Source organism: Periplaneta americana, chromosome 2 (genome assembly GCF_040183065.1).
Source record: "Periplaneta americana isolate PAMFEO1 chromosome 2, P.americana_PAMFEO1_priV1, whole genome shotgun sequence".
Classification (NCBI taxonomy): domain Eukaryota; kingdom Metazoa; phylum Arthropoda; class Insecta; order Blattodea; family Blattidae; genus Periplaneta; species Periplaneta americana.
In genome coordinates this window covers 145868106-145882066 of record NC_091118.1, presented here as the reverse complement: position 1 = coordinate 145882066, position 13961 = coordinate 145868106, and the positions used below count along the sequence as shown (strand labels likewise).

Genomic DNA, 13961 nt, shown 5'->3' with positions numbered 1-13961 from the left:
CAAATGCATCATTGGTTATAACTTGTGCCGTACATCACTGACTTGAAATTATTTTTGCAGGAGGAATATTCATCGGAGATCACACGAAACAGCTTCGTAGAGAAGTCTTCTTTGCATTGGTCTCAAACATTGAATTTTCATTGTAAAACTATGTAGATTTGGGTATGTTAATTTACAAAATTGTTTATATAAGTCCAAGCCAACAATATTAGTACATTTAATTTTGGTAATTTGTCATTTTTAGACGGATAACCTCCATCTGCAAATCTAATCAACATATCCGACTTCAACATGAAATGTGTTTGAAAATGATAAGAAATCGTTGTCCAAACTATTAAAATCATGAAATTAATTATTGCAATATCGTGTGATTAAATTGTCTACCACTTGAATGTCATCATCATTGACTACATAAATGCATTGTATATTTTCAAATTCTTGAAATAAATAAAATGGTGTTGAGACAAAGCAATCATTACTTATATATCTTACTTTTAAAATTGTTTGTAAACAATATTCTAAGTAAATCCCGAAAAAACGAATTATATGATTATGTCTCCTAACGAGAAGATAGTACGAAATGGAATTATAAAAATAGGAAATTTATCCTTTGAAGAGGAGGAAAAATTAAAATATCTTGGAGCAACAGTAACAAACATAAATGACATTCGAGAGGGACTTAAACGCAGAATAAATATGGGAAATGCCTGTTATTATTCGGTTGAAAAACTTTTATCATTCAGTCTGCTCTCGAAAAGTCTGAAAGTTAGAATTTATAAAACAGTTATATTACGATTGTTCTGTATGATTGTAAAACTTGGACCCTCACTTTGAGAGAGGTGTTCGAGAATAATGTGCTTAGGAAAATATTTGGGGCTAAGAGGGATGAAGTTACATGTGATTGGAGAAAGTTACACAACGCAGAACTGCACGCATTGCATTCTTCACTTAACATAATGAGAAACATTAAATCCAAATGTTTGAGATGGATAGGGCATATAGCACGTATGGGTGAATCTAGGAATGCATATAGAGTGTTAGTTGGAAGACCTGAGGGGAAATGATCTTTGGGGAGGCCAAGGCGTAGATGGGAGGATAATATCTCTATCTTTATCTATCTTCTATTCTATATTCTGCTAAAGCGATCGATTGAAGATATAGGAATAGCGGCTTTTGCACTGCTTGCTGGAGACTTTCTATAATTATGATTTCCGAGATTTCTTGGAGCATAGGCTAACTTAATAGGAAAGAATAATGCCCCTTTGCCATTAACTATAACTAAAGTAAAAAAAAAAAATCTCGAATTCTATCATCATTAGCAGCAGGTTAGAAGTATGTTGGAACTGAACACAAAACTTGTACTTGTAGTTGGTTGAGGTACTTGAATTCACAAAACGATATTTTTTTCAAGGCGTTAACTTTCCAGAGTTGTAGACCGTTTTATGAAATGATGAATATTCAGAAATAAGTCGAATAATATTGCTTACTCTAGAATTAACACGCTACTGTATTTCAATGAAGTCAAGGTTTACAAAAATGGGTAAGAATTCAGTGCGGCAAATTCAGCATACTTGCTTTCGATACAACAGAGACTAATTTACTGGAATAATCTATTTTATACTTAATAAATCAGTAGGCCTATAGTTACACGGGAAACATTTAATTCTAAAGCTTCTGTTTTTAAAGTAGAATTCTATTAAGATATAAAAATTGTTGAAGTTGCTAAAAAGTGACCATTAATTAAATTCAATTATTTCAAATATGCAATTCATAAAATTAAAGCAATATCATTGAAAGAAATGAAACTACATAAACATAACGGAGTCACTTTAATGAGAAATTTCTTCTTTTCTACCATTTTTTGACCCAATTTATTTTTTCTAAACGCTGTTAATAGTAGTAACATTGTTTGGAGCACGGATTTATTACACCTACGTATTCTTGAACTAATCTCTTAGAATTGAAAATATTATTCTCCAGCAAAATATTGTTCCAAATGTTTCGATTGTTTAGGCCTGTCATATTTACACACTAAAAGATCATTCGAAACCGAAATTTTAAGTTTTCATTTGAAGAGTCCACTGCAAGAATGATGGATGTCACTATCTTGTCGAAAATGAACCAAGACTGTCATTGCATAGCTTAAGACATATAAAGGGACATCATTTTATTTTTACTAACATTTCTAATATTATCCTGGCTATACTTTTGGATTAAATGGAAATACCGTTTGCTATCCCCTTCCACGACTGGACTTCGATGACACTGGCATAAAATACAAACAAATCACTTTACTAGGTATAGGAGGGGAGAAAAATAGTTCATCCATTTACGTAAACTAAGAAATATCGCGATTTTGAGTTTGATAATTTTCATTAGGTTTTTCTTTAATCAAAATACAGTAGGCCTACAGTATTAACAATAAGTATTTTTACTCAAAAATGAACTATCCATTCGGACATATTCATTATGCAGTATATATTATACTGTCTGCAGCACATTAGCGTACAATATGGAGAATGAAGTTAAATTGCAAAAGAATCATAATATGGATATTTAAACACAATTTTGAAAATGGTGGCCGTTCATTTCGATACAGTCTTGAGTTCTTTTTTGCATATTATCGCGCTATAGACTGTTGTACCTAATTCCAATTACAAGTTTCGTTCTTCGTACTAGTACCTCATGTTGAAATAATTCTGTACCTAGTCTATAAAAGAGTACCTTACGTACTGTAAATTCAGTCTTCACTTCTGCCCGATCCGAAAAGATAAAATTACTCAGACATGCTACCTACTGTCCGTCCAAGAGTTTTGCCGCAGGGGTGTAGAAAGGAGGGAAATCACGTCACAATTAATTAATGAGGCCCTTTTATTGAAGTTATTTTAAACAGTTGTATAATGTTACGTAGACGTCCAATTCCTAACAGAAATTAATGCTTTCAGAAAGGAGCTAAGACAGCCCAGCCACTAGCCTTACAGAGGGCCAGCAGAAGCTGGTGGGGGAAACCAGGATGCGATGTAGGCAAACGGACGACAGTACCTGTGCGAGAATATGATTCAATATTGAAAGCTCTTTCGTCATTGGAAAACGCGAACATATTTCTGGAATATATTATACCGGTACTCACTCAGTAAGCCTACTGTTTGTGTTTAGTATTACCTTAAGGCGACTTTGACTGTATACACTTGGTTCTGTGTGGAGAACGGTTTAAAGTTTATTAGTAGAGGGAGTGGGAGTGAAGTACATTCAAAAACCCAGGTACAATAAAAATTGAAGTAAAAATAAAATGATGTCCCTGTAGAATGTACATAGAGAGTTATATGGCATTAACACTGATAGTCATTGTCCAGTAATGATCGGAAAATCACAGTTAAGCTGGATGATGGATGTCGCTTTCTTGTCGAAAATGAACCAAGACTGTCAATACATAGCTTAAGACATATAGAATGTACATAGAGAGTTACATGGCATTAACACAGATAGTCATTGCCCAGTAATGATCGGAAAATCACAGTTAAGCTTTGAGCGCTAAGCATTTCAAACTTTCAATTGTTTCTCCTGCAAAATGTATTCCAAATGACATCCATCATTCTTGCAGTGGACTCTTCATTTTTAATATACCTCGAAAAAATTTAAATTCTCGTCTTTTGTTAACGTCATAGAATATTTCAAAAGTAATGTAACGGTTTACTGTAATGATTAAATCGTTAGCCACGAACGAAATAGTCGTAAAAAATGTCGTTTGCTAGCAATAAATAGGCAGGTGGTATCGCGATGTTGTCTTTACATGTACCATTCAAGTTAAATTTTCTTTTCGAAAGGCTAGCAATTGCACGCCGTTGTAACGAGATGCGGATTAGTGAACTCTAATAAAATTAATGCCTTCACAATTTTGTATCTTATTTTGACACAAACTTCAGCTCTTTACAGAATTACAGATAATTTCATAGAAACAGTGTACTAAATTCCAGCTGCTGCGGACATGCATTTAAATGGGTTGTTTTGTATGGGACGGCACGTTATAGGCCTAACTGATGTCAGAATAATAGATCTACATAATAGAAATACAAATAAATATTATATTTTTTCATATCATGGGATATGGGTAAGTGAAACTAGCGCAAGGGAAGTTCATGTGATTTTGTAAGTGAAAATTATCGATTTTATATGTTATGTATATTGGAGATGAAGTTTATACTGCACACTTCAGTGAGCGATTGTGGCATATTAGTAAAAGAAGAGTATTTTTCCTGGAGCAAAAATACGATTAGAAATTTAATAAAATCACCCGAGCTTCCTGTCCGATAGTTTTGAAGGGTAATAAAACTGTTATATAGGTTATTTTAATTATTTATAATTTACATTTAATTTTGGCTTAGATTCGATCCAAATTCAGATTTATGTTGTACCTAACAAAACAATAGTCTATATTATCCATATCTCAACTTAAATTTGGAAAGTAATTTTGTGTTTGTTAGGGGGGTGCTACCGTGCCTTACATGCCTACTTGTACCCTTCGCTTCTACAGCCCCACTGGGGCTTAATAAAAATAAAAACAAAAATTTAAACCAATTAAGTATACAAAGCCAACAAGTAGTACTTCCAGTTAGATTTTAATTACGCCTATTGATAATTTGTAAAATAATTTAATGTGGATTTTTATATTATTTAGCATAGTCCGTAGCATCTTAAGCAGGATGTCATTAATATGTGCTTCGTGATTTGCCATTGTACCCAGTACACAGTTCGGTAATATCCTAGGAAGGGTCGCTGAATTCCCGATCAATAAGTTCGATGACGTAATACGCCTATATGACGTCACGTACGTCAGCACATTACATTGCAAGTACAAAAACAGTTTTAATAATAATATGGTAATTTAACTTACCTGAATACGATTAATAAAATATTAAAGAGAGTAGTGTAGTGAATCGATTTAATACACGTCCTGTATAGTAACACGATTGATATGGGATAAGTGTAATAACGCCATCATTCGGATATTTATCATATTAGTTTCTTGTACAATATAAGACTGGAGAATGCTGGGTTTGCAGTCTTCCATCCCCCACTTTTTTTCCTCCCACTCTACACATCATTTCACTGCACTTCCTTCCGCACATATTTTCTTTTACTTTACTCTTTTTTTATCTACTTACTTTATTCTACTAACTCTTTATATTAATATAGCAAATAGATCACGATTCATTAATTAATTACTTCATTTATTCATTCTATTCTGATGCAGAATTGCCGCGGGAATTTACGTAGATATTTCTGAGCACTACAACGAGAGTCTGAAAATGACAACTCTGTATTTTTGGTTAATAGATTAAAGCCTTTAATAAATTCATTCTTATGAATTTTTTATACTTATTCTACAAAATTTCTCTATATTCTTTTCATTTGATTTATTTTTCCCGAATAATTTTAACAATTACTACCTATGTTACTTGTCACACTGTAAGATATTGTGTTTAATGTCACGTCTTTTGTGTCACCCTGTGACTGACCGGTAATATTCTCGATGAAATTAATAGCTTTAAAATATCGTGATTTTGAAATAATCTGTTGAATGTGATTGGTTATCGTGTTTGAAAGTAAAAATATGTACGTTATATTATTGGCCGAACTTAATCCCCTAAAAGTAGTTCAGAAGAAATATGATTGGCTATTCAATTGTATCATTCCATTCTGCTTCATCCATCCCCACCTCCAAGCCTAAGAGGTTCGTCGACGACAGACAGAAAGTCATTCTAGGAGGAGCAATATTCCAGCAGCTGTGTTTTCGATCGTAGTTGAGGTGAGCTTGTTTAGAGTTTGAGTTAGGTGATCTCTGAACTTGAGTTTGTGTATACGCTATAAGTAGTAGATATTTTCTTGGACTGGAAGCTATATCAGACTTCATTGAGATTAAGATCATATGAGTTACTGGTGAGGTAGTAGTTCTTTATTAATGATCTTTAAAACTTCGAATTATTTGTGAGGTATCAATTATTGTATTTTAAAGATACTTCGTGAAAGACCGTAAGATTTACGTTTTACGGTGCTAATTTTTAATGTTGAATACAAAAGTATGTTAAATGATTTGCTAATGTTTTATTAACACAACACGAAGTTAATCTGGTTTTTCGTCTGTGGTTACTTTCGTATTTATAGAGCAGAGTATATTTTTCATAAACATTGGTTTCTTGTACTGTAAATTCATGTACTATTTTGACATACGAATATAAGATAACGCTAAATTAGCTCTAGCACACAGAACATTACAATTCTTAAATTCAGCAAAAATTAATCTGTTATCTATCGGAACCGTCTATTTTACGGTGAATTTCTTCGATGCTTATCTGATGTCTGTTTTAGTGCTGAAGAATCGTGGATTTAAGAGAAAAGTTCTTATTTTCTTAACTGCTAATAAATTTTGAGATTAAAATAATGTATACTTGTTAGACTTCGATTATAGAAATCGGAAATAGTTTTCCAAAGCGAGGACTAAGTACTTTGGATAATGTAGATCAAACTAGGAAAAGTGCATACTAAAATTTGAATTTTATTAGGCTATAAGCCTAATAATACTGAAGTTACAATATAAAAATTTCATTTTGGACCATAAAGACTTGGATTTGAAATTAGTAGTAATATTAATAGACCCTTACTAAATGACCGTAATGTTCCAGCGCCCAAATCTTGTCTAGTACGACATAACCTTAATGTGGGCGTTGTTACGCTAACGAATTTTCTGTTCTAAAGTCTTTCTTAAATTAAATGTGTTTGGTAACTCGTCAGAACAATGACATCACAAGCAATTCTGGATGAAAACTTAAATGAATTAGCCCTAGCCATAAATTAGCATAGGTATGTAGGCAGCTGCATTGTCAAATACGGCTCAAGCAACGCATGGAAGGTTGTTGAACTGTAACTCCGTAGAATTGGTGTAAACACACGATGGCATTGGGCTAATCTGGAACTATTGAAAATTAATTTCCATAGTGATTTATTTTTATAGATGTAGAATACTCCTTGGGCTTCTCTTGTCTTGATAACAAAATTGTGTGCCAATTTCGCTATGACTCTCTAACTTAATTTCCTCACTCCTTCCACCAGATTTGTTCAGTGGCTTTCGTGGTCTTCAAAATTAAGATTTTAACAAATAATGTTTAATTCAGGCATATAATTAAACTTTGTTTCATATCGCAATTGCGAGATTTTCATCGTGCACTTTATATTACCAATTGGGATAAATATCTTCATTTATCATCCGCCTGAAGTTGCACAGAATACATAGCGTAGAATATCTTTGGTTTAAATTGCGATAACTCCTCGAGAGGCAAGTACGGCAACCAGAATATACCATTGTAAAATTTTAAGCTTCAATATTCGGCAATTTTCGTACTAACTTCAGAGATAAAGATTTCAGGAGGAAAAATGATCTATTTTGTTTTCGATGTTATTTGAAAGGTGTTAGCGTAGTTCTTTGGATTAATTGTCCCAAAGAACGTTAAAGAATAACTCAAGACAATAGAACATAATGGGGTCTTGAAATTTAATTTTTAAAGTGACCTACCACGTTTTTCTCCTGGACACACTAATTGTCGATGGCGATCAACGTAATTTCCGCTGAAGACCTGGTTAGGTTACTTTCTGCGGTAATTGGGTTACTATAAGCTTAGTAACTTAGGCTAAGTTCGGGTAATCATTTTGAGAAATTACTTATTTCCGCTTTAGTTTCTAGTAGCTCAATTTCGAGGAGGAAATGCTATAAGGACATTTTTAATCTACAAAGTAGTCTTAATATCGATAATTGAATGCACTACTCATTGGCCAGGCCGCTATATTTCTCACTCCCGTATACAGTAAAAGCATTTGTTGCTGCATATTGGTATTTCACATGCTTGTGTAGACCTACATACGTGACTGCTCCCCGCAATATTTTCTGGGCACATAATTTTCCTAAATAAATAATTCACAATATGAGACTACCTGGTCGATACTTCCTGCAAAATTACCGGCATTTCGTTCAGTGTTGAGAAATGAAATGTTTCTTGGTTTCAGGCACATAATATAATAGAAACGAACGACTATGGACGTTTTGAATAAAATTCTGAATACAGATGTGGGAGCTCAACATGAACCAGTAGTTCAAAGCGCAGCGCAGGCTGGAAGCGTAGTTCAGGAAGCTGTAAACAATGCAGTTGCAGGTGCCCAAAACAATGGAGCCTCGCAACCTAACCAGGAGCCTGTGGTAGACGCTGAACAAGAGCAAGATAACGCCGCACAAGTTGCTGCCCAGCCAGAGCAAGTGCCAGTCCCAAATAAGTTCGTGAAGGGCATTTCGAAGTTGCCTTCTGTTGAGATGACTCTGGATGCTGGAAGTCGTGTTCGTTCACACATTATGGTAATTTTACTTGAAACTTGTAGACGTTTTGAGATTCTAAGTTCTTTAGTGTTTTTCGTATCTAAATTTGTGTCTGTTTTAGTATTTCGTAAAACATTTCTTATTGCATGTTATTGTATATTTTAAGATGCAAGTTTCGGCCACTATTGTAATGTACAGAAATCTCTCCGAAATTCATTCGAATTAATGTAGAGAAAAGTCCACGTGACATTTATTTTCGGATAGGACGTTTGGATGGAAGTGGACGAGAACTAGCATTGTAAAATATATTTTTACAAAAGGTTGTACCAATGATATACGTCCGGTACACTATTTTGTGATTAGGCTAATCTATTAGCTGTACTGATTCGTTATGTTGATAAAAATTCTCGGAAAAAGACTTAAATTAGTGGATATTCTTTTACAAAAAATTTAAAGTTTTTTTCAACAGTGAAGAACTTAAATTGATACTAACAATGCTAGACTCGCAAGATAAATCATAAATTTGAGAGATAGTGATCAAATTATTTGTGAAATTGATAAATTTTCCAAATGTCTTGATGAAACAAAGGGGCGGTAAAAGAAAAAAAGGTTTATGCACGAATAAGCCATACTCTGATTAAGGGGAGAAATTTTTTCTTTTACTTAATACATGTAAACATTTTTCCCTAACGTATGGTACAGCACACTGGCACCTAACATAGTACAGTTTTTAGTTTATTCAGTCATGACTGCTAGTAGTCGCTTCATAACTCTATTTCCTTCAGTTGGATTATTTCTCGCGAGATAGGCATCCCATCTTTCCTCTTATCTTGCACGTAGGAAGTAATCCTAGCTTAGTTTCGAATATTTGCCACATTTTGGATCCCTGAACGATTTTCTCATTGAAACTGTTTTTTTTTATTTTTCTTCCGAAGGAATACAACGTCGCACATTGGATTCGTCTAATCCACAATTTCTTCCGGCCTCTGTTGATTATGGTTTTGGCATAACTCACAACTGCAAGTTTGATGTTTGCATCGTAACCACACCGAATTCCTTGGTTTGGTGATGCTTTTCGGTCTAAATGATGATTCATATCGACGCTTTCTTACCAGTATCAAATTTTTTATTGAAACTGAGCTCAAATATAAAAGCTTACGAAACGATAAAATTAAACAATTTTTACGCCAGGTAAAAATTCACATTGCGTCAAGAAATGCTGCAAATTTCACTTACAGGTGCTAGCTATATTGTTGCTCATGAGCATACCGTAATTTTTAAACAGCCGCACCCTGATTTTCTGTAGTTTAAAATTGAATAAAAAGTGCGGCTTATATATTGGGGTCAATACGATAGTTCATTCGAATATTATTGCGTATTGGGCATTTTATATTCAATGGACATGTTACTTTATAAATCAGTTTAGTTTTAGTTTCTAGATAAAATACAGCAATTTGTAGAATGTTTAGATGTTTTGAACTGCAAAAATTAATTTTTGTGTAGTTGAACTGCTCTAAAGATTTTTCGTTGCAGGGAAAGATTTATGTACAGTTGTTCGACGTATTGTTTTAGTGTACAGTACATGAATTAACGGAATATTTTCTGTTCAGGAATCAAATAGGTTTTTCTTAAAGCGTCCTTTAACAACGATGGAAAAATGCTGCCGAGTAATAGTGCAGATGTTTGCCCCAATCCTTCAAGTTTTCAGAAAACCAATTCAAGGAGTGGACAATCTTCTACTTTTTGGACTATCTTTTGTGTTGCGGATGTATGGGAAGATGCTGGCTATACCAGAGGTAACTTGTATACGTATTTAATTGAAGTGAGTCTGCAGAATGTTCTGAAATTTTGTAGTTAAATATAAAAACATGAAAAATAAAAATGCGTAATTGTCCACAGGTGCTCCTGAATAAGGCTGTAATATTTGTGGAAACCTTGAAAGCTGGTGTATTAGGATTAGCGAAAATGTTGGGTTACATCGAAAATCGTATTGCAGAACAAGAAGTTGGTAAGTTTCTTCCCTGTCGAAGATTAAGTTTGGTGCTTTGGTTAAAATGTGCAGAAATATTCGGGAGCTACTTCGGATTTGAATAGTAGCGTATGATGTTATAATCATCCAATCTCAATTGTATCAAAATATTTCGTATCGGAGTGTTTTATGGAATCTTGTCATTGTAAAGTAAATTCATACTTGGCTGTTAAGATTTTAGACTTTTTGGCTTGTTCCTAGTTAAACTTCTGAAGGAATTTGTCCTGAAAATAACATTGATCTCTGAAATGGATAAAATTCATTCAATCGGTTCACCATTATTGTAAATGGACTTGAGTAAAACATTGTTATAAAATTCTCTTCGTCGAACAGCACTAGAACAAGAACCAGAGGACGAAATAGGTGGCATCCAACAACGTCAAGAAAACGTCACTTTCATCATCCGCGTCAAGAAAATATATGCAGAGATGTGGCACGTGATGGAATACATTAATTCAAACATCAAGGTAAGGAAATGGTTTGAATTTAACTTAGACTATGAAGTCTAAATTGGATAGCAATGTAAAGAACCTTCAAAATAGGTCCATTCAATGGCATTTTGTGAAAATGTTATATTCGTTTCGGGAATAAGATTTATGCAGAAATGCGGAATGAAAAATAAAATTTTGCTTTCAAATTAAAATCTTACTACTACAGAAATTTATAATGCAGGCTTGCATGGTCGCAAGTTTGAAATAATTGCGGGAAGAGATTTTAAATTCGAAGTGGTCAGAGTATCTAATCTTGCTAAAAATAATAAAATTATTTACCTCCTAAATTCTGACCACGAAAATAAAGAACTTAGAAATTTTACTTCATGCTTTCATCTCGTATAGTTCCGCCAAGCTTACTTGCTAAAGTAATTTAATTTTTATAATCTACTTGGATTTCGTATAATTACTTCAGTTTTATAATTGATAAATTCACTTTCATTTCTTACATAGTGACGTTCAGCATAATTTTGCCGAAATTCATTTCAGTTAAATAGGACTCGCTATTACCTAACTTTTTCTGTGAAGTGTACTAGGTCCATTTAGTTCACTCTGATGAATTGAGAAAGAGTGGACTTTCCTTAAAATTGTACTGTAATAACAAAATGTTGTTTTAGAATTTTTCTTTTTTCAGACTGTTCCCTTTGTTTCAAAAACAATCCAAAAGACAGACCATTATCTTTGTTTGGGATTGGACTCCATCACACGGTCCCTACGCTATGTATTGCAAAAAGAAAAGGTAAAATAGCATATGCAGACCCATAAACTTTCATTACTAAAAGTCTTGAGTGAAACTTTCGTTCCATGAATATGAGCATGTAAAAATTTAATATTTCAGATCATTTTGGACGATAAAGTAGCTCCCAAAATGGACGTCTCATTGAACTACATTCGTAGTCTTGACGGAAAGTTCAACACATACAAGCAACGTATAGTTTCCGTTCATGAAGAGGTGCAAGGGGAAGCACCAGCTGCTATTGAACAAGGCAATGGACGAGGTTCGTAAGTTTATCAATTTAGCCAAAGGAACATAAACATGAGTTGATTTGTTGAATTTTGATTATAATACGTAAAAGGTTTTGGAATTAACAAGCAAAACATTCATTACCACGAAATACTTTGTATACAGAAAAGTGTACAAAGTTGGTCAAATGCCGAATGGTAAATCTTCTAAAAAATCAAACTTGTTCTAGGCTACTACTCGTACAAAATAATTAACAAAGTGGCATTACGTATTTAGTTACAGATTTCCAGTAAAAAGAATATTTAAAAAATTTAACCCTCCAGTGGTGGTGTGGATCACAATAGTGATTCAATACTTTATTAATGATTGGTGATAAGAGATGGCAGAACTTACTGTATCTGTACCTCTTTATATATTTCTCAATCTCAACTAGTCGTAACTGACGGGTGTTAGAGCTGTTTTCTTGACGCGTAAATAAGTTGGTGCGTTCTTGCATCACGACTGTGCTCCGCATAGATGTACTTCAGTCTCTGAATTTGGTTTTACAGCATTTATGTGCAATTTGACGAACAATTGTTTGTGAATATGGGAATTACAATGGCTGTTAATGTGTAATTCTTAATAATTAATCAGAAAAGTTAAAAAAAGTGAAAAGAATGACTTATAATATGGATCACAATTGATCCACGCGACCACTGTTACATTTGAGCGTGCGACTATTGGAGCATTGAACTACAAACAATTAAGATTCTTCTTAAATGGGGATAAGTTAATTTCAAACAATACGCTTATGGCCAGAAGTAACTTTATAGCAACTTGTTTCAAAATATTATTACACATTCAGTAGAATGAATTAAAAATATTCTTGTACAAAAGTACTTCAGAAAAGCATAAACCTAACAAAATTAAGTGAATATAAGAGATTATTCATGTCCCTGAAACAGGAAATCAAGACTCTTATACTGGCTTCTATATTTGAACAGGTTTATTAAATTCTTCATATTTATTTGGGCAGTTTCACTTGCATTGCTACATAAAGAAATTACACTAACTTGGTTGAAATTGTAATCTTCAATTTGCCGAAACTGTAAAATACAGTTACTGTTTAGTTTAAGCAAGATTGAAAAAATTCCAAAATTTTTGTAATTCTAAAATTTAATATTTATAAGTACCTTGTCGAGTGATTTATATAATGAAACTAAACTTCACGAATTTCTACGTAAAACGAGTTGAGCTTTAACTTGGCTATCTTCGAAAAAAATTTGCACTCTAATATAGTACATCTAAAGTCTTAGGACTCGAAAGCTTCCGGAACCAGGCAGTTTCCAATGCAGGTCGGACTTGGTTCTAAATCCAAAAGATCGTAATTATAGCGAATATCTTTATTAGCGGCTATGAAAGCAAATGGTTAAGTTGATCACGTGCTACTTTGCTACTAGTATAATGCAGAAATTTAATGAAATAAAATCAACATTTTTTTGTTTCCAGACGATTCTTCTGGCAAAGAAGCTCCCAAGTCTAACCGTTCGTCCATCAGCGAGCATTCAGTTTCGGAGGCAAGCACTTCAACACAGACGACGCACGTTGGTTCATCAGGTGGCAATCGGTTGTGATTTTTGTCTTCCTAGATAAAACAGTATTGAAGTAAATTGAAGGAAATTCTTAAGTCAAATTTTAATTATTAAATGTGTAAAAATTACATGGTAGTGTAATAGTGAAAAAAATCTTTAATTGTGCATGTAAGTAAAACTGTCAAGAAATGAGCTTATTTGTAAAGAAATTGTAAGAATATTAGTGTAGGTTAGTATTTTAATACTGTTATTTTAAACTTCTTTCTTGAATAAGAATAAACTGTTTACAATCGTACTTTCTTTTTAATGTGAAAGATCAATTATCCTTGGAACATTCCATGACATATCCTGCTCCAGCTCACATACTGTAGGTATTCGGATTTGAGTGAATATTATAAATCGTAGAAAAATAGCTTCTTGCAAAAAAATAAAGTAGGGGTTGCGTACGCAGTGTTGATAATTAAAATTGCTGCGAAAGTATTAAACATTTTGAGTGGATAGGATTGAAATATAAATTTCCAATAGTGATTTGGGTTCTAGAGAATAC

General features: G+C 33.4%; 1 protein-coding gene across 2 annotated transcripts; it reads left to right on the top strand.

The window, feature by feature from the left end:
• Positions 1-5670: 5670 nt before the first annotated feature.
• LOC138695307 (uncharacterized) lies at positions 5671-13709 on the top strand. 2 transcript variants are annotated; one of them, XM_069819734.1, is made up of 8 exons: positions 5671-5806; positions 8056-8398; positions 9970-10155; positions 10259-10367; positions 10722-10855; positions 11514-11618; positions 11718-11877; positions 13332-13709. In XM_069819734.1, exons 2-8 carry the CDS (start codon positions 8084-8086, stop codon positions 13454-13456), a joined length of 1134 nt encoding a protein of 377 aa, XP_069675835.1. In that variant the 5' UTR covers positions 5671-5806; positions 8056-8083; the 3' UTR covers positions 13457-13709. The 2 variants fall into 2 exon arrangements, with proteins under 2 accessions (XP_069675835.1, XP_069675836.1); XM_069819735.1 differs by lacking the exon at positions 5671-5806 and adding an exon at positions 5859-5937.
• The last annotated feature ends 252 nt before the right edge of the window (positions 13710-13961 follow it).

Coding starts and splice junctions, on each gene's coding strand:
- LOC138695307 (XM_069819734.1), top strand. CDS start 8,084: ATGGACGTTTTGAATAAAATTCTGAATACAGATGTGGGAGCTCAACAT. Junction 8,399..9,969: donor GTGTTCGTTCACACATTATG/GTAATTTTACTT, acceptor TTTTCTGTTCAG/GAATCAAATAGGTTTTTCTT. Junction 11,619..11,717: donor ATGTATTGCAAAAAGAAAAG/GTAAAATAGCAT, acceptor TTAATATTTCAG/ATCATTTTGGACGATAAAGT.